Here is a 27169-nt window from a genome sequence, read left to right on the forward strand (position 1 = left end):
TGGTGACTGTAACCTCAGAGACAACAGGTGTGGTGACTGTAACCTCAGAGACACTTACCGAAGTGCAAGATAGGAGCAGAAAAGTGTATAACATAACAAAGGTACAGACACAGCATAAGACACAGAAAGATAAAGATAGAGAATAAGGAACATAGAAAAACCGAACAGTAAAAGAGATTATTTAAATCATCGGTGACTGTCAGCAGTGTCAGCCGTAGGAAGCCTGAGAGATAAGACAAGATACGCTGTTGATAGCCAAGTACCAATCAGACACAAACTGTTGATAGTCAAGGATTTGCGAGCCATGACTGGTTAGGGCGTGCAAGGTGCAGTGCACTGAGCGGTGACTGGCTAGGACACTCAAAGTGTGGTGTGCTGAGTGGTGATTGGTTGGAATGTGCTAGGTACATTGTTCTGAACGGTGATTGGTTGGAATGTGCTAAGTACAGTGTTCTGAATGGTGATTGGTTGAGGAGTGCAAGACACTGGCCACCTCACTCTTGATGATATTTTTCTTTCTCGTAAAAGTTAAATAGAATTTGTTATTGGTTGAATATTTTGCAGACACTACAATCCTCTGTCTGGGTAAAATATTTTACAGATAGCCACTAAAATTTGTTGTCTGGGTAACACATTTTACAGACAGCCACTACATTCTGTGTTGGAGTAAAATAAATACAAACCTGTACGCTCAGGTTGAAAGACAAGTATTCACTTGCAAGGCAGATGAAAACACGCATTCCAGTACGAGGACTTGAGAGAGTAATAGTGTTTGTGTTTGAGAGAGAGAGAGAAAGAGAGAGACAAAGGCAGAGAGAGAAAGAAGGGGGTTAGTCGTACTTATACTTTGTCAGTAATATTGGTAGAATTACCGACAAAATGTTAGGTAAATGGACACAGATGCAACTGTGACATTTTGTTGTGGCAACGTTTCGCTTTCCAGGAGCTTTGTCCTGCCGTATTGGCTTGACAAAACTCCTGGAAAGCGGAACTTTGCCACGATAAAATGTCACATTAGTTACATCTGCGTCCATTTACCTAACACCTTGTTTATCACTGTTACAGGTTAAACCCGAAGGTCACAATACACACCTAGGTGAAATAAATAATGAACCTGTGCCCTGAAAATTTAGTTCAGCGCTTCAGTTCACTCGGTCTTGGGGCTGCACTCAGGCACCTCACCTGCAAGTGTTGGGAGAGACGTCTGCAACAAGGGTTAATGTTTCAGCAGGGACTTCAGAGCTGAGAGGTGGGAATCTCCGTACCATTTTCCTTGGCCGCTTGACTGAGGGCTGTGCGGGTGGTCATGCTGATGGCGGTGGTGGTGTCATCTCTGGTGCACTGCGTCGTGAAGGCGTCATTTGACTCGATTTCGCGCATCTTGGCGCTCTTGTGTCCTCGACGCCGAGGGAAAACAGAGTTCTCTACCGTCAAGGAGCTGTTGACGTCCTTCCTGGCGGCACAGGTGCACGCCTTCAGGAAGCTCTTCTTGAAGTTGTCACTGAGGAAGGCGTACAGGATGGGGTTGATGGCAGAGTTAATGTAGGATAAACATGAGGAAATGAGAAAGAGGATAACCATGAAGGGGCTCTGTCCCTCCCTCGGGGGACTGAAGATCAGCACCAGCTGCAACACCCAGTAGGGCAGCCAACACATGACGTACACGGTGATCACCGTCAACACCATCTTCGTCACCTTCCTGTGGCTCTTCTTCTTCTCTTTGGACTTGGCTTTAGGACCAACCGACTTGAGTTTATGCAGCACCAGTATGTAAAATATCAAGATGAGGATGAGAGGTATGCCAAAGGCGAGGATGAAGGAATACATTGTGAAAACAAACTGGCCACTGATGCCAAAGCTGTCGGGCCAGAAAATGTTGCAGTTTATGAGGTCATTGACTTTGAGCGTGTTGGAATAAACGAAAACTGGCACATTCATGAGGGCAGACGTGGTCCAGGCCGTCAGGGAAACCAGTTTAGAAATCATTGGTGTACGGAACTTCGGCGAGCTGATAGGGTGGCAGACGGCGATGTAGCGATCAGCGCTCATGATGGTCAAGAAGAGGGAACTGGTGAACTGGTTGAGCGACGTGGTGATCATGTACAGCTTGCACATGATGGATCCGAAGGGCCAGTAGCCCAGAGCTGAAGTGATCATGAGAAACGGAATCCCAATAACGAAGAGCTCGTCGGCTATGGCCAGGTTGACGATGTACAGATTGGTGACCGTTTGCATGTTAGAGAACCTGGTAACTACGTAAATGACGAGAGTGTTGCCACACAGACCCACCAGGAAGGCGACAGCGTAACAGGCCTGCATCACCAAGTTGGCTACCATGTGAATGGGCGATACATCGCCAGTAAACACTCCAAGGGTGCAGTTCCGCGCAAACTCGGGGTCAGTGACGTTGAGGTAGGAGCAGTTGAGGGGAAAGGTGTCATTGACATCGTAATCCAGCAGAAGCGTGGCGTTCATGGTGACTGCTCACTGCTGAACCACCTCACAAGTCAGACTTTCCCACGACAGTCTCGAGGATACACTTCAGTAAACTTTACTTCATGATAACACTTTACTCCATTAGAAGACGCATTTTATTTTGGAGATCAAATTTATTTCTGCTTTGACCTGAGGTAGCAAACATATCATCCTCAATCCACTTCAAGATTCACTTCGTATAAACAATAATTCTTTCAGATTATCACCACATAAGGACCTTCAATGACCCAAAACATTGACTTTATGTCCTTTACTGAAGCCGTGACATGATACATTATAATAATAATAATGATACAGAAACTAACGCCACGGAGCGATGCTCTTCAAGAGCTTGTCACTTGAGATAATAACCTCCTCTTGCTACCTACGTCAACAGAATCACGACAGACGCAAACATGTGGCAGAAATACTTCCTTTGGATGACTTGATATTCCCGCCATTCTCTGTTTCACACACGTGAAGGCCTACATTCTTCCAGGTAGGACTACAGCTTTTGAAGTAAACCTGATGTCTCTGGAGACAGTCTTCGTACTCTGCCGGAGGAACACCGTCACTGGAAAGTCCTGGAAAATAAAAGATTAAACTTCAGTGTGTAGCGACGGAGCACCTTGATGTTGTTACACTGAGATGTACCGAGTTGGCGGAAGGAGGAGGAGGAGGAGGAGGAGGAGGAGGTGGGTGAGTGGTGGGGAGGTTGAGTTAGTGGTGGGGAGGTTGAGTGAGTGAGTGAGTGGTAGATTGAGTGGGAGGTTGACTGGTGTTGCTCACCTTACAACAAAGCAACGCAACACAGACTGACGGCCTCAGCTTTAATCTCCCAGTGTTACCATGGGAGGAAAGGTCGAGCCAAATCCCATGATGCTCCTCCTCCTCTCTCCTTCACCTCATTTTTCTCCTCCTCTTCCCCTTTCTATCCACTTTTTCTCTTCCTCTAAATTCCTCAACTAACTTCTTTACCTTTTCAACTTCTTAAATTTCCTTCTCATTTAAATTTCTAATTCTCTCTTCCTCTATTTCCTTTTTTTCTGATAATTCCTATTTTATCTTAATTTCTTTCCCACTTACTACTTTCTTTTTCCTTTCTTTACCTTTCTTCCTTCTCTCCCTACTTTCACCTTTCAAACATTATCTTTCCTTATATTCATCCTTTCCTGTTCGTTCTCCCAAAATATTCCTCTTCCTCATTCCCAATTTACCCATTACCCAAGCACCCTCTTCATTCTCCCCTTCACCCCTCTCGCCATTTCCCATTTATCTTATCCCTTTCACAGCCCCGTGTCAGCACAAAGTAGCAGCCCGTACTACAATGGTTAATGGCCACACGAAAGCCATTCTAAGGTTGTTATTTTCGAATCGAAAATGTGGCAGTATTTGTATATGATGTGTGTTCTTCATGGTTTAACGATGGTGGCAACGATGTTTATTCTGAGGGTTCGTGTAAACACTGTGAGCCTGGCACTAGACGAGGCGCTACACCCCTCACTTCGCAGCATTAACAATTACTTGTTCAAGCCGCTGTACGTCCTACCGGTAGTCTTCACGCTGGGTTTCCCAGCTGGCCGCCTCTAGCTCGAAGCTCAGCCATCGATGAAGTTCTGGTCCGGTGGTGGGGCTGGTGAGGTACTTCGTGGAGGTGAGATTGATCGTCCTCTCATTAATCAAGGCCACGTATAAGACATCTTTCCCGTCGTATGTGTCAGCGTCTGTGTCCGACAATGTGTCCGACGTTACTCTTATAGGGGGCGTTAATGGCAGGCTCAGCGCAACGGAAGCTTACTGCCTCTTGCACTGCCTCTTGCACTGCCTCTTGCACTGCCGCTTGCACCGCCTCTTGCACTGCCTCTTGCACTGCCTCTTGCACTGCCTCTTGCACTGCCTCTTGCACCGCGTCTTGCACTGCGTCTTGCACTGCCTCTTGCACTGCCTCTTGCACCGCCTCTTGCACTGCCTCTTGCACCGCCTCTTGCACCGCCTCTTGCACTGCCTCTTGCACCGCCTCTTGCACTGCCTCTTGCACTGCCTCTTGCACTGCCTCTTGCACTGCCTCTTGCACCGCCTCTTGCACTGCCTCTTGCACTGCCTCTTGCACTGCCTCTTGCACTGCCTCTTGCACTGCCTCTTGCACTGCCTCTTGCACCGCCTCTTGCTCCGCCTCTTGCACTGCCTCCTGCACTGCCTCTTGCACTGCCTCTTGCACTGCCTCTTGCACCGCCTCTTGCACTGCCTCTTGCACTGCCTCTTGCACTGCCTCTTGCACCGCCTCTTGCACTGCCTCTTGCACTGCCTCTTGCACTGCCTCTTGCACTGCCTCTTGCACTGCCTCTTGCACTGCCTCTTGCACCGCCTCTTGCACTGCCTCTTGCACTGTCTCTTGCACTGCCTCTTGCACTGCCTCTTGCACTGCCTCTTGCACCGCCTCTTGCACCGCCTCTTGCACTGCCTCTTGCACCGCCTCTTGCACTGCCTCTTGCACTGCCTCTTGCACTGCCTCTTGCACTGCCTCTTGCACCGCCTCTTGCACTGCCTCTTGCACTGCCTCTTGCAATGCCTCTTGCACTGCCTCTTGCACTGCCTCTTGCACCGCCTCTAGCACTGCCTCTTGCACTGCCTCTTGCACCGCCTCTTGCACTGTCTCTTGCACTGCCTTTTGCACCGCCTCTTGCACCGCCTCTTGCAATGCCTCTTGCACTGCCTCTTGCACTGCCTCTTGCACCGCCTCTAGCACTGCCTCTTGCACTGCCTCTTGCACCGCCTCTTGCACTGTCTCTTGCACTGCCTTTTGCACCGCCTCTTGCACTGCCTCTTGCACTGCCTCTTGCACTGCCTCTTGCACTGCTTCTTGCACTGCCTCTTGCACTGCCTCTTGCACTGCCTCTTGCACTGCCTCTTGCACTGCCTCTAGCACTGCCTCTAGCACTGCCTCTTGCACTGCCTCTTGCACTGCCTCTTGCACTGCCTCTTGCACTGCCTCTTGCACTGCCTCTTGCACTGCCTCTTGCACCGCCTCTTGCACCGCCTCTTGCACCGCCTCTTGCACTGCCTCTTGCACCGCCTCTTGCACCGCCTCTTGCACCGCCTCTTGCACTGCCTCTTGCACTGCCTCTTGCACCGCCTCTTGCACCGCCTCTTGCACCGCCTCTTGCACCGCCTCTTGCACCGCCTCTTGCACTGCCTCTTGCACCGCCTCTTGCACTGCCTCTTGCACTGCTTCTTGCACTGCCTCCTGCCTCTAGCACTGCCTCTAGCACTGCCTCTTGCACTGCCTCTTGCACTGCCTCTTGCACTGCCTCTTGCACTGCCTCTTGCACTGCCTCTTGCACTGCCTCTTGCACCGCCTCTTGCACCGCCTCTTGCACTGCCTCTTGCACTGCCTCTTGCACCGCCTCTTGCACCGCCTCTTGCACCGCCTCTTGCACCGCCTCTTGCACTGCCTCTTGCACCGCCTCTTGCACCGCCTCTTGCACCGCCTCTTGCACTGCTTCTTGCACTGCCTCCTGCCTCTAGCACTGCCTCTAGCACTGCCTCTTGCACTGCCTCTTGCACTGCCTCTTGCACTGCCTCTTGCACTGCCTCTTGCACCGCCTCTTGCACCGCCTCTTGCACTGCCTCTTGCACCGCCTCTTGCACCGCCTCTTGCACCGCCTCTTGCACTGCTTCTTGCACTGCCTCCTGCCTCTAGCACCGCCTCTAGCACTCTTTGCACTGCCTCTTGCACTGCCTCTTGCACTGCCTCTTGCACTGCCTCTTGCACTGCCTCTTGCACCGCCTCTTGCACTGCCTCTTGCACTGCCTCTTGCACCGCCTCTTGCACCGCCTCTTGCACCGCCTCTTGCACTGCCTCTTGCACCGCCTCTTGCACTGCCTCTTGCACTGCCTCTTGCACCGCCTCTTGCACCGCCTCTTGCACCGCCTCTTGCACCGCCTCTTGCACTGCCTCTTGCACCGCCTCTTGCACTGCCTCTTGCACCGCCTCTTGCACCGCCTCTTGCACCGCCTCTTGCACTGCCTCTTGCACCGCCTCTTGCACTGCCTCTTGCACCGCCTCTTGCACCGCCTCTTGCACTGCCTCTTGCACCGCCTCTTGCACTGCCTCTTGCACCGCCTCTTGCACCGCCTCTTGCACTGCCTCTTGCACCGCCTCTTGCACTGCCTCTTGCACCGCCTCTTGCACCGCCTCTTGCACTGCCTCTTGCACCGCCTCTTGCACTGCCTCTTGCACCGCCTCTTGCACTGCCTCTTGCACCGCCTCTTGCACTGCCTCTTGCACCGCCTCTTGCACCGCCTCTTGCACTGCCTCTTGCACCGCCTCTTGCACTGCCTCTTGCACCGCCTCTTGCACCGCCTCTTGCACCGCCTCTTGCACTGCCTCTTGCACTGCCTCTTGCACTGCCTCTTGCACTGCCTCTTGCACTGCCTCTTGCACCGCCTCTTGCACCGCCTCTTGCACCGCCTCTTGCACTGCCTCTTGCACTGCCTCTTGCACTGCCTCTTGCACTGCCTCTTGCACCGCCTCTTGCACCGCCTCTTGCACCGCCTCTTGCACCGCCTCTTGCACTGCCTCTTGCACTGCCTCTTGCACTGCCTCTTGCACTGCCTCTTGCACCGCCTCTTGCACCGCCTCTTGCACCGCCTCTTGCACTGCCTCTTGCACTGCCTCTTGCACTGCCTCTTGCACTGCCTCTTGCACTGCCTCTTGCACCGCCTCTTGCACTGCCTCTTGCACCGCCTCTTGCACCGCCTCTTGCACCGCCTCTTGCACTGCCTCTTGCACTGCCTCTTGCACTGCCTCTTGCACTGCCTCTTGCACCGCCTCTTGCACTGCCTCTTGCACTGCCTCTTGCACCGCCTCTTGCACCGCCTCTTGCACCGCTTCTTGCACCGCCTCTTGCACTGCCTCTTGCACCGCCTCTTGCACCGCCTCTTGCACCGCCTCTTGCACTGCTTCTTGCACTGCCTCCTGCCTCTAGCACTGCCTCTAGCACTGCCTCTTGCACTGCCTCTTGCACTGCCTCTTGCACTGCCTCTTGCACCGCCTCTTGCACCGCCTCTTGCACTGCCTCTTGCACCGCCTCTTGCACCGCCTCTTGCACCGCCTCTTGCACTGCTTCTTGCACTGCCTCCTGCCTCTAGCACTGCCTCTTGCACTGCCTCTTGCACTGCCTCTTGCACTGCCTCTTGCACTGCCTCTTGCACTGCCTCTTGCACCGCCTCTTGCACTGCCTCTTGCACTGCCTCTTGCACCGCCTCTTGCACCGCCTCTTGCACCGCCTCTTGCACTGCCTCTTGCACCGCCTCTTGCACTGCCTCTTGCACTGCCTCTTGCACCGCCTCTTGCACCGCCTCTTGCACCGCCTCTTGCACCGCCTCTTGCACAGCCTCTTGCACCGCCTCTTGCACTGCCTCTTGCACCGCCTCTTGCACCGCCTCTTGCACCGCCTCTTGCACTGCCTCTTGCACCGCCTCTTGCACTGCCTCTTGCACCGCCTCTTGCACCGCCTCTTGCACTGCCTCTTGCACCGCCTCTTGCACTGCCTCTTGCACCGCCTCTTGCACCGCCTCTTGCACTGCCTCTTGCACCGCCTCTTGCACTGCCTCTTGCACCGCCTCTTGCACCGCCTCTTGCACTGCCTCTTGCACCGCCTCTTGCACTGCCTCTTGCACCGCCTCTTGCACTGCCTCTTGCACCGCCTCTTGCACTGCCTCTTGCACCGCCTCTTGCACCGCCTCTTGCACTGCCTCTTGCACCGCCTCTTGCACTGCCTCTTGCACCGCCTCTTGCACCGCCTCTTGCACCGCCTCTTGCACTGCCTCTTGCACTGCCTCTTGCACTGCCTCTTGCACTGCCTCTTGCACCGCCTCTTGCACCGCCTCTTGCACCGCCTCTTGCACTGCCTCTTGCACTGCCTCTTGCACTGCCTCTTGCACTGCCTCTTGCACCGCCTCTTGCACCGCCTCTTGCACCGCCTCTTGCACCGCCTCTTGCACCGCCTCTTGCACTGCCTCTTGCACTGCCTCTTGCACTGCCTCTTGCACTGCCTCTTGCACTGCCTCTTGCACCGCCTCTTGCACCGCCTCTTGCACCGCCTCTTGCACTGCCTCTTGCACTGCCTCTTGCACTGCCTCTTGCACTGCCTCTTGCACTGCCTCTTGCACCGCCTCTTGCACTGCCTCTTGCACCGCCTCTTGCACCGCCTCTTGCACCGCCTCTTGCACTGCCTCTTGCACTGCCTCTTGCACTGCCTCTTGCACTGCCTCTTGCACCGCCTCTTGCACTGCCTCTTGCACCGCCTCTTGGACCGCCTCTTGCTCCGCCTCTTGCACTGCCTCTTGCACTGCCTCTTGCACTGCCTCTTGCACCGCCTCTTGCACTGCCTCTTGCACTGCCTCTTGCACTGCCTCTTGCACTGCCTCTTGCACTGCCTCTTGCACCGCCTCTTGCACTGCCTCTTGCACCGCCTCTTGCACCGCCTCTTGCACCGCCTCTTGCACTGCCTCTTGCACTGCCTCTTGCACTGCCTCTTGCACTGCCTCTTGCACCGCCTCTTGCACTGCCTCTTGCACCGCCTCTTGCACCGCCTCTTGCTCCGCCTCTTGCACTGCCTCTTGCACTGCCTCTTGCACTGCCTCTTGCACCGCCTCTTGCACTGCCTCTTGCACTGCCTCTTGCACTGCCTCTTGCACTGCCTCTTGCACCGCCTCTTGCACTGCCTCTTGCACCGCCTCTTGCACCGCCTCTTGCACCGCCTCTTGCACCGCCTCTTGCACCGCCTCTTGCTCCGCCTCTTGCACCGCCTCTTGCACTGCCTCTTGCACTGCCTCTTGCAAGTGTTAAATAAAAGGACAAACGTTTCCTCCTATTTCCTGAACTGTTCATAAGTGTCTTTTTTCCACATTGTGTCGGTATCACAATACTATTGTAATTATGTGACATTTACTTTGGCAACGTTTCGCTCTCCCGTCGCTTGACAAAGCTCCTGCAGAGCGAAACGTTGCCACAACACGCAACACACTGCCGGAAATTCTACCTAAAATTTGCGAGTGTTATGAACGGGACGCAGTCGGAAAAATGACATAAAATACGAACACCGGGACAAATTAACAACGTTTCGGTCCTTGGACCATGGTCTATGGTGACCGAGGTCACAGGGCCAAAACGTTGCCAATAAAATATCCTGATGATTACTTTTGTTTCTCTCTCCAAAAATTCATGGTAAAGGGAGGTGCCTTGATGCCAGTTAACTGGGGGATCTTGATCCAACGAAATGGATTCAACCTGCATTGAATTGAACCTGAATGCCTTCCATTCCGAAGCAGGTTTAATAATCCTTACGGGTTTAACGCTTTCCCATAATTAAAATAAAACAATATAATTATGGCCTAACGATCAAACCAAACTAACGACCTAACTATCAAACCACGCTAACAACCTAACTATCAAATCACGCTAACAACCTAACTATCAAACCACGCTAACAACCTAACTATCAAACCACGCTAACAACCTAACAAACCACGCTAACAGCCTATCAAACAACGCTATAAACCTATCAAACCACGCTAACAACCTATCAAACTACGCTAACGACCTAACTATCAAACCACGCTAACAGCCTATCAAACAACGCCAAAACCTTACCATCAAACCACGCTAACGACCTATCAAACCACGCTAATGATTTAACCATCACACCACACTAATGATCTAACCATTAAACCTCGCTAACAGCCTAACAATCAAACCACGATAACACCCTAACCATCAAACCACGCTAACAACCTAGCCATCAAACAACGCTAGCAACCTAATCATCAAACCCCGCTAACGACCTAACCAACAAACCACACTAACGACCTATCAAACCACACTAACGACCTAACCATCAAACCATGCTAACGGCCTAACCATCAAACCACGCTAACGACCTAATCATAAAACCACGCTAACGACCTAAACATCAAAGCACGCTAACGACCTAACCATCAAACCACGCTAACGACCTATCAAACCACACTACTGACCTAACCATCAAACCACGCTAACGACCTAACCATCAAACCACGCTAACGACCTAACCATCAAACCAAGATAACGACCTAACCATCAGAACACGCTAACGACCCAACCATCAAACCACGCTAACAACCTAGCCATCAAATCACGCTAACAACCTAACCATCAAACCACGCTAACGACCTAACCATCAAACCACGCTAATGACATAACCATCAAACCACGCTAACGACCTAACCATCAAACCACGCTAACAACCTAACCATCAAACCACGCTAACGACCTAATCATCAAACCACACTAACGACCTAACCATCAAACCACGCTAACGACCTAACCATCAAACCACGCTAACAACCTAACCATCAAACCACGCTAACGACCTAACCATCAAACCACGCTAACGAACTATCAAACCACACTAACGGCTTAACCATCAAACCACGCTAACGACCTGATCATGAAACCACGCTAACGACCTAAACATCAAAGCAAGCTAACGACCTAATCGTCAAACCACACTAACGACCTAATCATCAAACCACGCTAACGACCTAATCATCAAATAACTTTAACGACCTAACCATCAAACCACGCTAACGACCTAACCATCAAACCACGCTTACGACCTAATCATCAAACCACGCTAACGACCTAACCATCAAACCACGCTAACGACCTAATCATCAAACCACGCTAACGGCCTAACCATCAAACCACGCTAACGACCTAACCATCAAACCACGCTAACGACCTAACCATCAAACCACGCTAACGACCTAATCATCAAACCACGCTAACGACCTAACCATCAAACCACACTAACGACCTAATTATCAAACCAGGCTGACGACCTAACCATCAAACCACGCTATGGACCTAATCATCAAACCACGCTAACGACCTAACCATCAAACCACGCTGACGACCTAACCATCAAACCACGGTAAAGACCTATCAAACCACACTAACGGCCTAACCATCAAACCACGCTAACAACTTAACCATCAAACAACGCTAACGACCTAATCATCAAATCACGCTAACGACCTAACCACCAAACCACACTAACGACCTAATCATCAAACCACGCTAACGACCTAACCATCAAACCACACTAACGACCAAACCATCAAACCACGCTAACTACCTAACCATCAAACCATATTAACGACTTAATCGTCAAACCACGCTAACGACCTAATCATCAAACCACACTAACGACCTAACCATCAAACCACACTAACGACCTAACCATCAAACCACGCTAACGACCTAACCATCAAACCACACTAACGACCAAATCATCAAACCACACTAACGACCTAATCATCAAACCACGCTAACGACCTAACCATCAAACCACACTAACGACCTAACCATCAAACCACGCTAACGACCTAACCATCAAACCACGCTAACGACCTAACCATCAAACCACACTAACGACCAAATCATCAAACCACACTAACGACCTAACCATTAAACCACACTAACGACCTAACCATCAAACCACGCTAACGACCTAACCATCAAACCACACTAACGACCTAATCATCAAACCACACTAACTACCTAATCATGAAACCACGCTAACGACCTAACCATCAAACCACACTAGCGATCTAACCATCAAACCACGCTAACGACCTAACCATCAAACCACACTAACGACCTAACCATCAAACCACGCTAACGACCTAACCATCAAACCACACTAACGACCTAATCATCAAACCACGCTAACGACCTAATTATCAAACCACACTAGCGATCTAACCATCAAACCAAGCTAACGACCTAACCATCAAACCACACTAACGACCTAATCATCAGACCACGCTAACGACCTAACCATCAAACCACACTAGCGATCTAACCATCAAACCACGCTAACGACCTAACCATCAAACCACACTAACGACCTAACCATCAAACCACACTAACGACCTAACCATCAAACCACACTAACGACCTAATCATCAAACCACACTAACGAACTAACCATCAAACCACACTAACGACCTAACCATCAAACCACACTAACGACCTAACCATCAAACCACACTAACGACCTAACCATCAAACCACACTAACGACCTAATCATCAAACCACACTAACGACCTAAACATCAAACCACACTAACGACCTAACCATCAAACCACACTAACGACCTAATCATCAAACCACACTAACGACCTAACCATCAAACCACACTAACGACCTAACCATCAAACCACACTAACGACCTAACCATCAAAGCACACTAACGACCTAACCATCAAATTACTGTCCATACATACATGTACCGCGAGGATACGTGAACATATGGGTGTTGAACATTTGAGTTGAACATTTATGTTCATTAACAATGTTTATTTGTTCATTTATCTCCTTATAAAATACCTTTGAGTAAATTGAACAAATTTAGAGTTAACTTCTAAGCTGTGAATAAGTTTTTTGAACGTTCATAGTTTGAGGTGAACAGCGTGGGGCATGAACACTGGGCAAGACGTTCACTTTCCAGGATGAACAATGGCTGAGATGTTCACCTCACAGGATGAACGAAGGGTGAGATGTTTACTTCACAGGATGAATAACGGGTGAAATGTTCACCTCACAGGATGAACGACGGGTGAGATGTTCACCTCACAGGATGAACAACGGGTGTAAACAAACCAGCAGCGCCAGCCTACTGATTACTATAAGTCTTTGTCGGCCGCTCTGTGAAGACCAATCACGTGCTAATGCTGTGTAGCCGTGTGTGTGTGTGTGTGTGTGTGTGTGTGTGTGTGTGTGTGTGTGTGTGTGTGTGTGTGTGTGTGTGTGTGTGTGTGTGTGTGTGTGTGTGTGTGTGTGTGTGTGTGTGTGTGTGTGTGTGTGTGTGTGTGTGTTTGTGTGTGTGTGTGTGTGTGTGTGTGTTTGTGTGTGTGTGTGTGTTTGTGTGTGTGTGTGTGTGTGTGTGTGTGTGTGTGTGTGTGTGTGTGTGTTTGTGTGTGTGTGTGTGTGTGTGTGTGTGTGTGTGTGTGTGTTTGTGTGTGTGTGTGTGTGTGTGTGTGTGTGTGTGTGTTTGTGTGTGTGTGTGTGTGTGTGTGTGTGTGTGTGTGTGTGTGTGTGTGTGTTTGTGTGTGTGTGTGTGTGTGTGTGTGTGTGTGTGTTTGTGTGTGTGTGTGCGTGTGTGTTTGTGTGTGTGTGTGCGTGTGTGTGTGTGTGTGTGTGTGTGTGTGTGTGTGTGTGTGTGTGTGTTTGTGTGTGTGTGTGTGTGTGTGTGTGTGTGTGTGGTGTGTGTGTTGTGTGTGTGTGTGTGTGTGTGTGTGTGTGTGTGTGTGTGTGTGTGTGTGTGTTTGTGTGTGTGTGTGTGTGTGTGTGTGTGTGTGTGTGTGTGTGTGTGTGTGTTTGTGTGTGTGTGTGTGTGTGTGTGTGTGTGTGTGTGTGTGTGTTTGTGTGTGTGTGTGTGTGTGTGTGTGTGTGTGTTTGTGTGTGTGTGTGTGTGTGTGTGTGTGTTTGTGTGTACTCACCTTATTGTACTCACCTAATTGTGGTTGCAGGGGTCGAGACTCAGCTCCTGGCCCCGCCTCTTCACTGATCGCTACTGGATCCTCTCTCTCTCTGCTTCCTGAGCTTTGTCATACCTCTTCTTAAAACTATGTATGGTTCCTGCCTCCACTACTTCACTTGCTAGGCTATTCCACTTGCTGACAACTCTATGACTGAAGAAATACTTCCTAACGTCCCTGTGACTCGTCTGAGTCTTCAGCTTCCAGTTGTGACCCCTTGTCCCTGTGTCCCCTCTCTGGAACATCCTATCTCTGTCCACCTTGTCTATTCCCCGCAGTATCTTGTATGTCGTTATCATGTCTCCCCTGACCCTTCTGTCCTCCAGTGTCGTCAGTCCGATTTCCCTTAACCTTTCCTCGTACGACATTCCCTTGAGCTCTGGGACTAGCCTTGTTGCAAACCTTTGTACTTTCTCTAACTTCTTGACGTGCTTGACCAGGTGTGGGTTCCAGACTGGTGCTGCATACTCCAGTATGGGCCTAACATACACAGTGTACAGTGTCTTGAACGATTCCTTATTAAGGTATCGGAACGCTATTCTCAGGTTTGCCAGGCGCCCGTATGCTGCAGCGGTTATTTGGTTGATGTGTGCCTCCGGTGATGTGCTCGGTGTTATGGTCACCCCAAGGTCTTTCTCCCTGAGTGAGGTCTGTAGTCTTTGTCCACCTAGCCTATACTCTGTCTGCGGTCTTCTTTGCCCCTCCCCAATCTTCATGACTTTGCATTTGGCTGGATTGAATTCGAGAAGCCAGTTACTGGACCACATGTCCAGCCTCTCCAGGTCTCTTTGCAGTCCTGCCTCATCCTCGTCCGATTTAATTCTTCTCATCAACTTCACGTCATCTGCGAACAGGGACACTTCAGAGTCTATTCCTTCCATCATGTCGTTCACATATATCAAAAATAGCACTGGTCCTAGAACTGACCCCTGTGGGACCCCGCTCGTAACAGGCGCCCACTGTGATACCTCTTCACGTACCATGACTCGTTGCTGCCTCCCTGTCAGGTATTCCCTTATCTATTGCAGTGCCCTTCCTTTTACGTGTGCCTGATCCTCCAGCTTCTGCACTAATCTCTTGTGGGGAACTGTGTCAAAGGCCTTCCTGCAGTCTAGGAAAACGCAATCTACCCAACCCTCTCTCTCATGTCTTACTTCTGTTACCTTGTCATAAAACTCCAGGAGGTTTGTGATACAAGATTTGCCTTCCATGAACCCATGCTGGTTTTCATTTATAATCTTGTTCCTTTCCAGGTGTTCGACCACTCTCCTCCTGATAATCTTCTCCATGACTTTGCACACAATACATGTCAGAGACACAGGTCTGTAGTTTAGTGCCTCGTTTCTGTTTCCTTTCTTAAATATGGGGACTACATTAGCTGTCTTCCATTTCTCAGGTAGTTGCCCAGTTTCAAGGGATGTGTTGAAGATTTCAAGGGATGTGTGTGTGTGATTGTGTGTGTGTGTGTGTGTGTGTGTGTGTGTGTGTGTGTGTGTGTGTTTGTGTGTGTGTGTGTGTGTGTGTGTGTGTGTGTGTGTGTGTCTCACCTAGTTGAGGTTGCAGGGGTCGAGTCCGAGCTCCTGGCCCCGCCTCTTCACTGGTCGCTACTAGGTCACTCTCCCTGAACCGTGAACTTTGTCATACCTCTGATTAAAGCTATGTATGGATCCTGCCTCCACTACATCGCTTCCCAAACTATTCCACTTACTGACTACTCTGTGGCTGAAGAAATACTTCCTAACATCCCTGTGATTCATCTGTGTCTTCTACTTCCAACTGTGTCCAATCTCTGAAACATCCTGTCTTTGTCCACCTTGTCAATTCCTCTCAGTATTTTGTATGTCGTTATCATGTCCCCCCTATTTCTCCTGTCCTCCAGTGTCGTCAGGTTGATTTCCCTTAACCTCTCCTCGTAGGATAAGATAAGATTTCGTTCGGATTTTTAACCCCGGAGGGTTAGCCACCCAGGATAACCCAAGAAAGTCAGTGCGTCATCGAGGACTCTCTAACTTATTTCCATTGAGGTCCTTAATCTTGTCCCCCAGGATGCGACCCACACCAGTCGACTAACACCCAGGTTCCTATTTGCTGCTAGGTGAACAGGACAACAAGTGTAAGGAAACGTGTCGAAATGTTTCCACCCGCCGGGAATCGAACCAGGGCCCTCCGTGTGTGAAGCGGGAGCTTTAGCCACCAGGCCACCGGGCCTGGGATTAGTCTTGTTGCAAACCTTTGCACTTTCTCTAGTTTCTTTACATGCTTGGCTAGGTGTGGGTTCCAAACTGGTGCCGCATACTCCAATATGGGCCTAACGTACACGGTGTACAGGGTCCTATACTCACCTATTTGTACTCACCTATTTGTGGTTGCAGGAGTCGAGTTTTAGCTCCTGGCCCCGCCTCTTCACCGGTTGCTACTGGGCCCTCTCTCTCCCCGCTCCATGAGCTTTATCAAACCTCGTCTTAAAACTGTGTATGGTTCCTGCCTCCACTACGTCATTTTCTAGGCTATTCCACTGCCTGACAACTCTATGACTGAAGAAATACTTCCTAATATCTCTCTGACTCATTTGTGTCTTCAACTTCCAATTGTGGCCTCTTGTTTTTGTGTCCCCTCCCTGGAACATCCTGTCTTTGTCCACCTTGTCTATTCCACGCAGTATTTTATATGTCGTTATCATGTCTCCCCTGACCCTCCTGTCCTCCGGTGTCGTCAGGCCGATTTCCCTTAATCTTTCTTCATAGGACATTCCCCTTAGCTCTGGAACTAACCTTGTCGCAAACCTTTGTACTTTCTCTAGTTTCTTGACGTGCTTTATCAAGTGTGGGTTCCAAACAGGTGCTGCATACTCCAGTATGGGCCTGACATACACGGTGTACAGTGTCTTGAACGATTCCTTACTAAGGTATCGGAATGCTGTTCTCAGGTTTGTCAGGCGCCCATATGCTGCAGCAGTTATCTGATTGATGTGTGCTTCCGGAGACATGTGTGTGTGTGTGTGTGTGTGTGTGTGTGTATGTGTGTGTGTGTGTGTGTGTGTGTGTGTGTGTGTGTGTGTGTGTGTGTGTGTGTGTGTGTGTGTGTGTGTGTATGTGTGTGTGTGTGTGTGTGTGTGTGCGTGTGCTCACGAAATTGTTAGCTAGTTGTGTTTGGGAGGGGTCGAGACCACTCCTGGCTGCGCCTCCTAGACTAATAGGAGGCCTTACCAAATCTCATGAAGTCAGACTGTGTTGAGTCTGCCTCCACCACTGCCTCATCCGCGTCATTACACTTTTCAACTTCTCTGAAACTAAATATATACTTCCTTACATCTCTACGGCTCATCGTAGATTTAGTTTCCACTTGTGTCCCCTTCGTCTTCTCTTCTTAAGCAAGTCCCCTTTAGATTTTATGCCGAAATCATGCTTCCCTTTGTCCTTCTCTACGCCAAGTTGTCTCTTCTGCCTTTCCTCATGGTGCATTCCTCTCAAGGGTTGCTAACCCTTGAGCCTTTTCGAACTTCACGTATTTCACCAGGTGTGGGCTGCATGCTGGGGCCGCGTACTCAATGATTAGCTTAACAAGGTCTTATAAGGTTCTGAAAGAATCTTTATTCAAGTTATTGAATTTTATTCTAAGGTTTGTTATCCTTGCATATGCCGCTGATGTTATATGGTTTATATGTATATCTGGTGATATGTTTGTTGTTACATTCACCCCTCAGGTCATTTTCACTCTGACATTTACACTCTCCGCCGACGCTATACTTTTTGTCCAGTCTACTCTCACTTTCCCAAGACCATGCAGTTGTTGGGGTTGAACTCGATAAGCCACTTGTGCGACATCTGCAGTCTGTTGAGGTCTTCCTGGCGGTTATCACTCTTCTGTTTTTATTCTTCTCATTAACTTTATTGTTCCTAACACTGATCCTTTCAGTGTTACCCTGCCTTCTCTCATTCAGGTACGCCATGATTTACTGCAGCACTGTGCCTTATAACACTGTCTGCTCCTCCAATTTCTGGACGAATCTCTGGTGTGTTACTGTAGCAAATGTTTTCCTGCCGTCCATGAGGACGCGATCCACCCAGCCCTGTCTTTCATGTTTGCTCTCTGTGACTCTGTCACTGTGTGGGTGTGACCTAGTGTGTGTTTGTTTTAGGGGATATGGAGAGGGAGGGGAAAAGGAGGGGGAATTTGGAAGGGAAAGGAAGGAAGATGGAAGGAGAGGGAGGGAATCAGGATGTGTGATCACTCTAAACAGATCTCACTGCTTATAAACACGGATCTAGATTGAGATGAAGCAGGCTGGAAGCTGTTGTTCATCTCCAGAATCATCTCTCATTCACACTCCACCTTTCAAGAGCTTTTCACAAGTAAAATGATCCCGGATTCCCTTACCAGGTGAAACTTAAAGGTTGTAAGTCAGCTTACACTCCTACTGCCCCCGCTCACCTAGCAGTAAAAATTCGGGTACTGGGTGTTAAGCAGACTACGGTGGCGCGCAGACTGTGAAAAAAATTGCTATGCAAATGTATAAAGGAACTAGGGAGGTGGTGGGAGTATTCAAGTACTTGGTGAGAGGTTACCACGCAGTGCGGCATGGCTAATGGTGCTAATATGTGAGAATGTAAGATGTTCGTTCTCTCTCTCTCTCTCTCTCTCTCTCTCTCTCTCTCTCTCTCTCTCTCTCTCTCTCTCTCTCTCTCTCTCTCTCTCTCTCTCTATCTCTCTTCTTTCTCTCTCTCTCTCTCTTCTCTCTCTCTCTCTCTTTCACACACACCAGTAATACGAGGTGAAAGGAGAAGAGGTAAAAAAAAAAAAAAAAGGAGAAGAGATGAAAAGGAGAATATATAAAAAGCGAAAGAAAATACGTGAGAGAAAGTGGGGGGAAAGAGAAAAAAAAAGAAAAAAGAAAAAAGAGAGAAGGAAATAAAATGAGAAGTGAAGGCGCTCAAAACAGCGTGGATGAGAGGGAGAGGTTACCCGTGTATTTACCAGCGACAAACAAGCGTACGGAACATACAGACGGACTGAAAGGTTAATTATGTTGACCAGGTGACCCCATCACCCAGGGTGGTGGACACAGTGTAGCGGCGAGTGACGTACACGTCACCGCCCCGTGTATGACCCCTATCACCCAGGGTGGTGGACGAGCAGTGTAGCGGAGAGTGACGTACACGTCACCACCCCGTGTATGACCCCCATCACCCAGGGTGGTGGACACAGTGTAGCGGAGAATGACGTACACGTCACCACCCCGTGTATGACCCCCATCACCCAGGGTGGTGGACACAGTGTATCGGAGAGTGACGTATACGTCACCACTCCGCGTATGACGTCCATCACTCAGGATGGATATAATGAAGAATGATAACGTCGTAGTCGATTAGATTTTACCGCAGAATTGGCTAGTTTATTGCGCACCCCATATCCATCCTCTGGACGGTAGTGAAAGAGTACAAGGACACAGAAGAGGCTTAGCAACTTGTCCTAAAAAGGTTCACAGGAATACATCTGGATTTATATCTACAGTTTATCTTATCTGCTGCAAGCAAATTTAGGATATTTGCTTAATGTCTAGTATCTTATTTTCTTGAAGATATCTTAAAATATCATATACTATCTCTGTATTTCTCAGTAAGTGAACCACAAAGCACACAGAGCCCACAAGAGTGACCAACAGCCTGACCATATGTTTTGCATATAGTTTGTGTGTCTGCCAAACTGCCAGAATTACATGTAACCAAGCCTAAGCCTGACTGCTACAGCATCAGTCAGGCTGCTCGCCTTGAAAGTTCCTCCATGAACGTAATTATCTATGTTCCTGTTATCATAGTGAGTGACAGAACTACTCAGGCTTCTAATTACAGTCCTATGACATTCACAGTCGGACTTTGTAGAGAGATAAAGCTCTCTCTACACACACAGAGAAATTTATCCTGGTAAATCCTTATTCTGCCAACCTAAATATATTTGGCTCACTGTTGCTCTCGCTCCTAGTCGCTACAGAGGCCTATTCAAGCTTAAATATTCCATCCTCAGGTAGGTCACATGCACAGGTCAGGTAGGGTCAGGTCACAAGCACAGGTCAGGTAGGGTTAGGGCACGAAGTACACCTCAGGCAAGGTCAAGTCACAAGTGCAAGTCAGGTAGAGTCAAATCACAAGTTTAAGTCAGGTAAGGTCAGCCACAAGTAGAGGCATTGTTAATGTTCCCAGCACGAGGGAGAAATCAGATGAGAAACATTTTTGGGAAAAAAATCATCTGCTCTCCTTTGACCTTTGATCGGTAATTTGTTCTGTTCTATAACCTCTGACCTTTGAGTAGTTGCGCCTTCTAGACACCTCGTGGTTTATCTTATACCTTAATGAGAATTTATGCGTGGTTCCAATTCATGGCGCCTGACTGCTGCTGGGATTCCAGTTCATAGTCACTGTTGGTGCCGATTGCACCCCAGTCTTTTGCTTGTGACTGGTAGCACCAATGTGGTTCCAATCTAGTGAAACTTGGTTTTGAATGAGTTCCATTCCTGGACTGAGAGTGTTAATATCGGCGAGAGAGAGGCGAGTATTGTTGAAGCCCCTGGGGTCCCCATCTGTATCCACGAGTCCACGTTGGTCCCCAACTGTATCCATGAGTCCCTGCTGGTCCCCACATACAAGACACCCAGTACACCCTGGTACTGGTAGATACAAGACACCCAGTGCACCCTGTTACTGGTAGATACAAGACACACAGTACACCCTGTACTGGTAGATACAAGACACCCAGTACACCCTGGTACTGGTAGATACAAGACACCCAGTACACCCTGGTACTGGTAGATACAAGACACCCAGTACACCCTGGTACTGGTAGATACAAGACACCCAGTACACCCTGTTACTGGTAAATACAAGACACCCAGTACACCCTGGTACTGGTAGATACAAGACACCCAGTACACCCTGGTACTGGTAGATACAAGACACCCAGTACACCCTGGTACTGGTAGATACAAGACACCCAGTACACCCTGGTACTGGTAGATACAAGACACCCAGTACACCCTGGTACTGGTAGATATAAGACACCCAGTACACCCTGGTACTGGTAGATACAAGACACCCAGTACACCCTGTTACTGGTAAATACAAGACACCCAGTACACCCTGGTACTGGTAGATACAAGACACCCAGTACACCCTGGTACTGGTAGATACAAGACACCCAGTACACCCTGGTACTGGTAGACACAAGACACCCAGTACACCCTGGTACTGGTAGATACAAGACACCCAGTACACCCTGGTACTGGAAGATACAAGACACCCAGTACACCCTGGTACTGGTAAATACAAGACACCCAGTACACCCTGGTACTGGTAGATACAAGACACCCAGTACACCCTGGTACTGGTAGATACAAGACACCCAGTACACCCTTGTACTGGAAGATACAAGACACCCAGTACACCCTGGTACTGGTAGATACAAGACACCCAGTACACCCTGGTACTGGTAGATACAAGACACCCAGTACACCCTGGTACTGGAAGATACAAGACACCCAGTACACCCTGGTACTGGTAGATACAAGACACCCAGTACACCCTGGTACTGGTAGATACAAGACACCCAGTACACCCTGGTACTGGTAGATACAAGACACCCAGTACACCCTGGTACTGGTAGACACAAGACACCCAGTACACCCTGGTACTGGTAGATACAAGACACCCAGTACACCCTGGTACTGGAAGATACAAGACACCCAGTACACCCTGGTACTGGTAAATACAAGACACCCAGTACACCCTGGTACTGGTAGATACAAGACACCCAGTACACCCTGGTACTGGTAGATACAAGACACCCAGTACACCCTTGTACTGGAAGATACAAGACACCCAGTACACCCTGGTACTGGTAGATACAAGACACCCAGTACACCCTGGTACTGGTAGATACAAGACACCCAGTACACCCTGGTACTGGAAGATACAAGACACCCAGTACACCCTGGTACTGGTAGATACAAGACACCCAGTACACCCTGGTACTGGTAGATACAAGACACCCAGTACACCCTGGTACTGGAAGATACAAGACACCCAGTACACCCTGGTACTGGTAGATACAAGACACCCAGTACACCCTGGTGCTGGTAGATACAAGACACCCAGTACACCCTGGTACTGGTAGATACAAGACACCCAGTACACCCTGGTACTGGTAGATACAAGACACCCAGTACACCCTGGTACTGGTAGATACAAGACATCCAGTACACCCTGGTACTGGTAGATACAAGACACCCAGTACACCCTGGTACTGGTAGATACAAAACACCCAGTACACCCTGGTACTGGTAGATACAAGACACCCAGTACACCCTGGTACTGGTAGATACAAGACACCCAGTACACCCTGGTACTGGTAGATACAAGACACCCAGTTCACCCTGGTACTGGTAGATACAAGACACCCAGTACACCCTGGTACTGGTAGATACAAGACACCCAGTACACCCTGGTACTGGTAGATACAAGACACCCAGTACACCCTGGTACTGGTAGATACAAGACACACAGTACACCCTGGTACTGGTAGACACAAGACACCCAGTACACCCTGGTACTGGTAGATACAAGACACCCAATACACCCTGGTACTGGTAGATACAAAACACCCAGTACACCCTGGTACTGGTAGATACAAGACACCCAGTACACCCTGGTACTGGTAGATACAAGACACACAGTACACCCTGGTACTGGTAGATACAAGACACCCAGTACACCCTGGTACTGATAGATACAAGACACCCAGTGCACCCTGGTACTGGTAGATACAAGACACCCAGTACACCCTGGTACTGGTAGATACAAGACACCCAGTACACCCTGGTACTGGTAGACACAAGACACCCAGTACACCCTGGTACTGGTAGATACAAGACACCCAGTACACCCTGGTACTGATAGATACAAGACACCCAGTGCACCCTGGTACTGGTAGATACAAGACACCCAGTGCACCCTGGTACTGGTAGATACAAGACACCCAGTACACCCTGGTACTGGTAGATACAAGACACACAGTACACCCTGGTACTGGTAGATACAAGACACCCAGTACACCCTGGTACTGGTAGATACAAGACACACAGTACACCCTGGTACTGGTAGATACAAGACACCCAGTACACCCTGGTACTGATAGATACAAGACACCCAGTGCAGCCTGGTACTGGTAAATACAAGACACCCAGTACACCCTGGTACTGGTAGATACAAGACACCCAGTACACCCTGGTACTGGTAGACACAAGACACCCAGTACACCCTGGTACTGGTAGATACAAGACACCCAGTACACCCTGGTACTGATAGATACAAGACACCCAGTGCACCCTGGTACTGGTAGATACAAGACACCCAGTGGACCCTGGTACTGGTAGATACAAGACACACAGTACACCCTGGTACTGGTAGATACAAGACACCCAGTGCACCCTGGTACTGATAGATACAAGACACCCAGTGCACCCTGGTACTGGTAGATACAAGACACCCAGTGCACCCTGGTACTGGTAGATACAAGACACACAGTACACCCTGGTACTGGTAGATACAAGACACCCAGTACACCCTGGTACTGGTAGATACAAGACACACAGTACACCCTGGTACTGGTAGACACAAGACACACAGTACACCCTGGTACTGGTAGACACAAGACACCCAGTACACCCTGGTACTGGTAGACACAAGAGATTATTCCCGACAATAGTGGAGAACAGGTACAAACAAATAACAGCTTCTAATACAAAGAATAGGTTCGGAACAGGATTTTAATAACAAAAAGGCACAATACCGTGACTGGAACGATACACAAATAACCCGCACATAAAAGAGAGAAGCTTACGACGACGTTTCGGTCCGACTTGGACCATTTACAAAGTCACACTAACCAGAAGTGGGGCAGGACGGCTATGTATAGGCAGGAAGAGGTGGTGGTAGTAGTAGGGACAATGTTCTCTGTAGATCTCTGTTATGCCAGCTACTTGATAAAGATCCACACAGCAAAACACTGTAACAAGCGAAGCTTCCTCCGCAAGCTGGGCCGGGGTCGAAACTTTGCAATTGTTGTCTGTATAGAGAAACTGTCGACAATGATTCTTGTGGTTTGTCAACCCCCCCTCCCCCCCAAAAAAAAAAAATAAATCAAGCGTGCAGGTCTCTGTGAGTGTCTTAGTGAGTGCGTCAGGGTGTTAGGGCAACAGTTTACCTGTCAGGTGTTACTTGCTCCTGATCAGCCGGGCTGTGGTGCATAAGTTGGACTTCGGGCAGCGTGCACAAACAGTTTGGTCGATCAGGCCAGCAACCAGGAGGTCTGGTCTGGGGCCAGGCTGAAGGGGCGGTGACCTCCGGAAGCGACTCCAGGTACACCCCAAGAGTGTTTAACGCGTGTGAAGACTCGCTCCTCCGTCTGCTTACCGCGGCCTCAGCTACAACCATTCACATGGTGATTCTGTCAAGAAATATGTGACTCATATTATGCTGAATACCAAGAGACACAGGTGAACATCAAGGAACACATGTGAATATTATGGAACACAGGTGAATATCAAGGAACACAGGTGAATATCAAGGAACACAGGTGAATATCAAGGAACAGGTGAATATCAAGGAACACAGGTGAATATCAAGGAACATAGGTGAATATCAAGGAACACAGGTGAATATCAAGGAACACAGGTGAATATCAAGGAACACAGGTGAATATCAAGGAACAGGTGAATATCAAGGAACACAGGTGAATATCAAGGAACATAGGTGAATATCAAGGAACACAGGTGAATATCAAGGAAGAGAGGTGAACATCAAGGAACACAAGTGAATATTATGGAACACAGGTGAACATCAAGGCACACAGGTGAATATCAAGGAACACAGGTGAATATCAAGGAACACAAGTGAACATCAAGGAACACAGGGAATAAGAAACACGTTTTTGTCAATAAGGCTGGAAAGTCTCCTTAGCTTTTGGATAACGCTGGTAGTGTGGGTGAGAGGTGAAGGGTGGGAAGAGAGCCTTCTGCTACACTATCCTACATTATCCAGACTATCTCGATGAGAGCAGTAACGGCACCTGGACAGTACCTGCTCCTTACGTCATCTTGTTATTGACCATAAGGTCATCTGTTTCATATCTTGCCCGTGGACCTTGTTCACACGCGCACGTAAGCACACACACACCCACACACACACATATACACACACACACACACACACAATCACTCAAACACACACACACACACACACACACACACACACACACACACACACACACACACACACACACACACACACACACTAGGCCTCCACCTTTGGAAAATAAATCACACAATAACTGACAAAAACGTAAAATTCCCAACAAACTCAATAGCATTGCAGTGAGTCTGGATTACCTTAACATTACACTAGCCTTAAAGGGAGACTGACCATTGACTACCTTGCTTCACCAGTGATCACACCTGACGCTACACTCAGTCCACATTTGCACCGTCCACTCAGCTTAGCAATATTTCAGATGTGAATATTAGTGACAGATATTTTTTTTCCTTTTTTTCAGTGAATAATATGACGGTTCTTGCCGTTCGTAATGGGATAAATGGCTTGAAATTTTGGGGGGAATGTATTTTTATTGACATTATTTCTAATCTTTGTGGAAGAGGGAAAGAGTTAAGTTATTTCTGGAATTATTGGGGGGCGGGGCTGGGGTTGTGGTACATGGGGATACCTTTATCAGACAATTGTGGTAGACAGGGCTGGGCTTATGAGATAGAGGGGATATCTTTCTGGGATCGCGCAGCCACCGAGATAAGTCAAGAATTTTCAGTATTTACATCCCCAGCCTAACATAACAAAACATATCCTGCCTTTAATACTCATCAACACTCATCACTTAGCATCAACACACACCATCACTACCCACCAGTACACTACCCACCAGTACACTACCCACCAGTACACTACCCACCAGTACACTACCCACCAGTACACTACCCACCAGTACACTACCCACCAGTACACTACCCACCAGTACACTACCCACCAGTACACTACTCACCAGTACACTACCAACCAGTACTCTACTCACCAGTACACTACCCACCAGTACACTACCCACCAGTACACTACTCACCAGTACACTACCCACCAGTACACTACCCACCAGTACACTACCCACCAGTACACTACCCACCAGTACACTACCCACCAGTACACTACCCACCAGTACACTACCCACCAGTACACTACCCACCAGTACACTACCCACCAGTACACTACCCACCAGTACACTACTCACCAGTACACTACCAACCAGTACTCTACTCACCAGTACACTACCCACCAGTACACTACCCACCAGTACACTACTCACCAGTACACTACCCACCAGTACACTACCCACCAGTACACTACCCACCAGTACACTACCCACCAGTACACTACCCACCAGTACACTACCCACCAGTACACTACCCACCAGTACACTACTCACCAGTACACTACCAACCAGTACTCTACTCACCAGTACACTACCCACCAGTACACTACCCACCAGTACACTACCCACCAGTACTCTACTCATCAGTACACTACCCATTAGTACACTACCCACCAGTACACTACCCACCAGTACACTACCCACCAGTACACTACCCACCAGTACACTACCCACAAGTACACTACCCACCAGTACACTACTCACCAGTACACTACCCACCAGTACACTACCCACCAGTACACTACTCACCAGTACACTACCCATCAGTACACTACCCACCAGTACACTACCCACCAGTACACTACTCACCAGTACACTACCCACCAGTACACTACCCACCAGTACACTACTCACCAGTACGCTACCCATTAGTACACTACCCACCAGTACACTACCCACAAGTACACTACCCACCAGTACACTACTCACCAGTACACTACTCACCAGTACACTACCCACCAGTACACTACCAACCAGTACTCTACTCACCAGTACACTACCCACCAGTACACTACCCACCAGTACACTACCCACAAGTACACTACCCACCAGTACACTACTCACCAG

General features: G+C 49.2%; 1 protein-coding gene across 1 annotated transcript; it reads right to left on the reverse strand.

The window, feature by feature from the left end:
* Positions 1 to 1099: 1099 nt before the first annotated feature.
* On the reverse strand, positions 1100 to 24705 carry LOC128693849 (somatostatin receptor type 2). Its single transcript, XM_070091054.1, has 2 exons — positions 24317 to 24705; positions 1100 to 3059 (listed from the first exon to the last, which is right to left on the reverse strand). The coding sequence occupies exon 2, from the start codon at positions 2473 to 2475 to the stop codon at positions 1237 to 1239; it is 1239 nt and encodes a 412-aa protein (XP_069947155.1). The 5' UTR covers positions 2476 to 3059; positions 24317 to 24705; the 3' UTR covers positions 1100 to 1236.
* Between the last annotated feature and the right edge of the window lie 2464 nt (positions 24706 to 27169).

The sequence above is a fragment of the Cherax quadricarinatus genome, chromosome 33 (genome assembly GCF_038502225.1).
Source record: "Cherax quadricarinatus isolate ZL_2023a chromosome 33, ASM3850222v1, whole genome shotgun sequence".
NCBI classification, from domain to species: Eukaryota; Metazoa; Arthropoda; class Malacostraca; order Decapoda; family Parastacidae; genus Cherax; species Cherax quadricarinatus.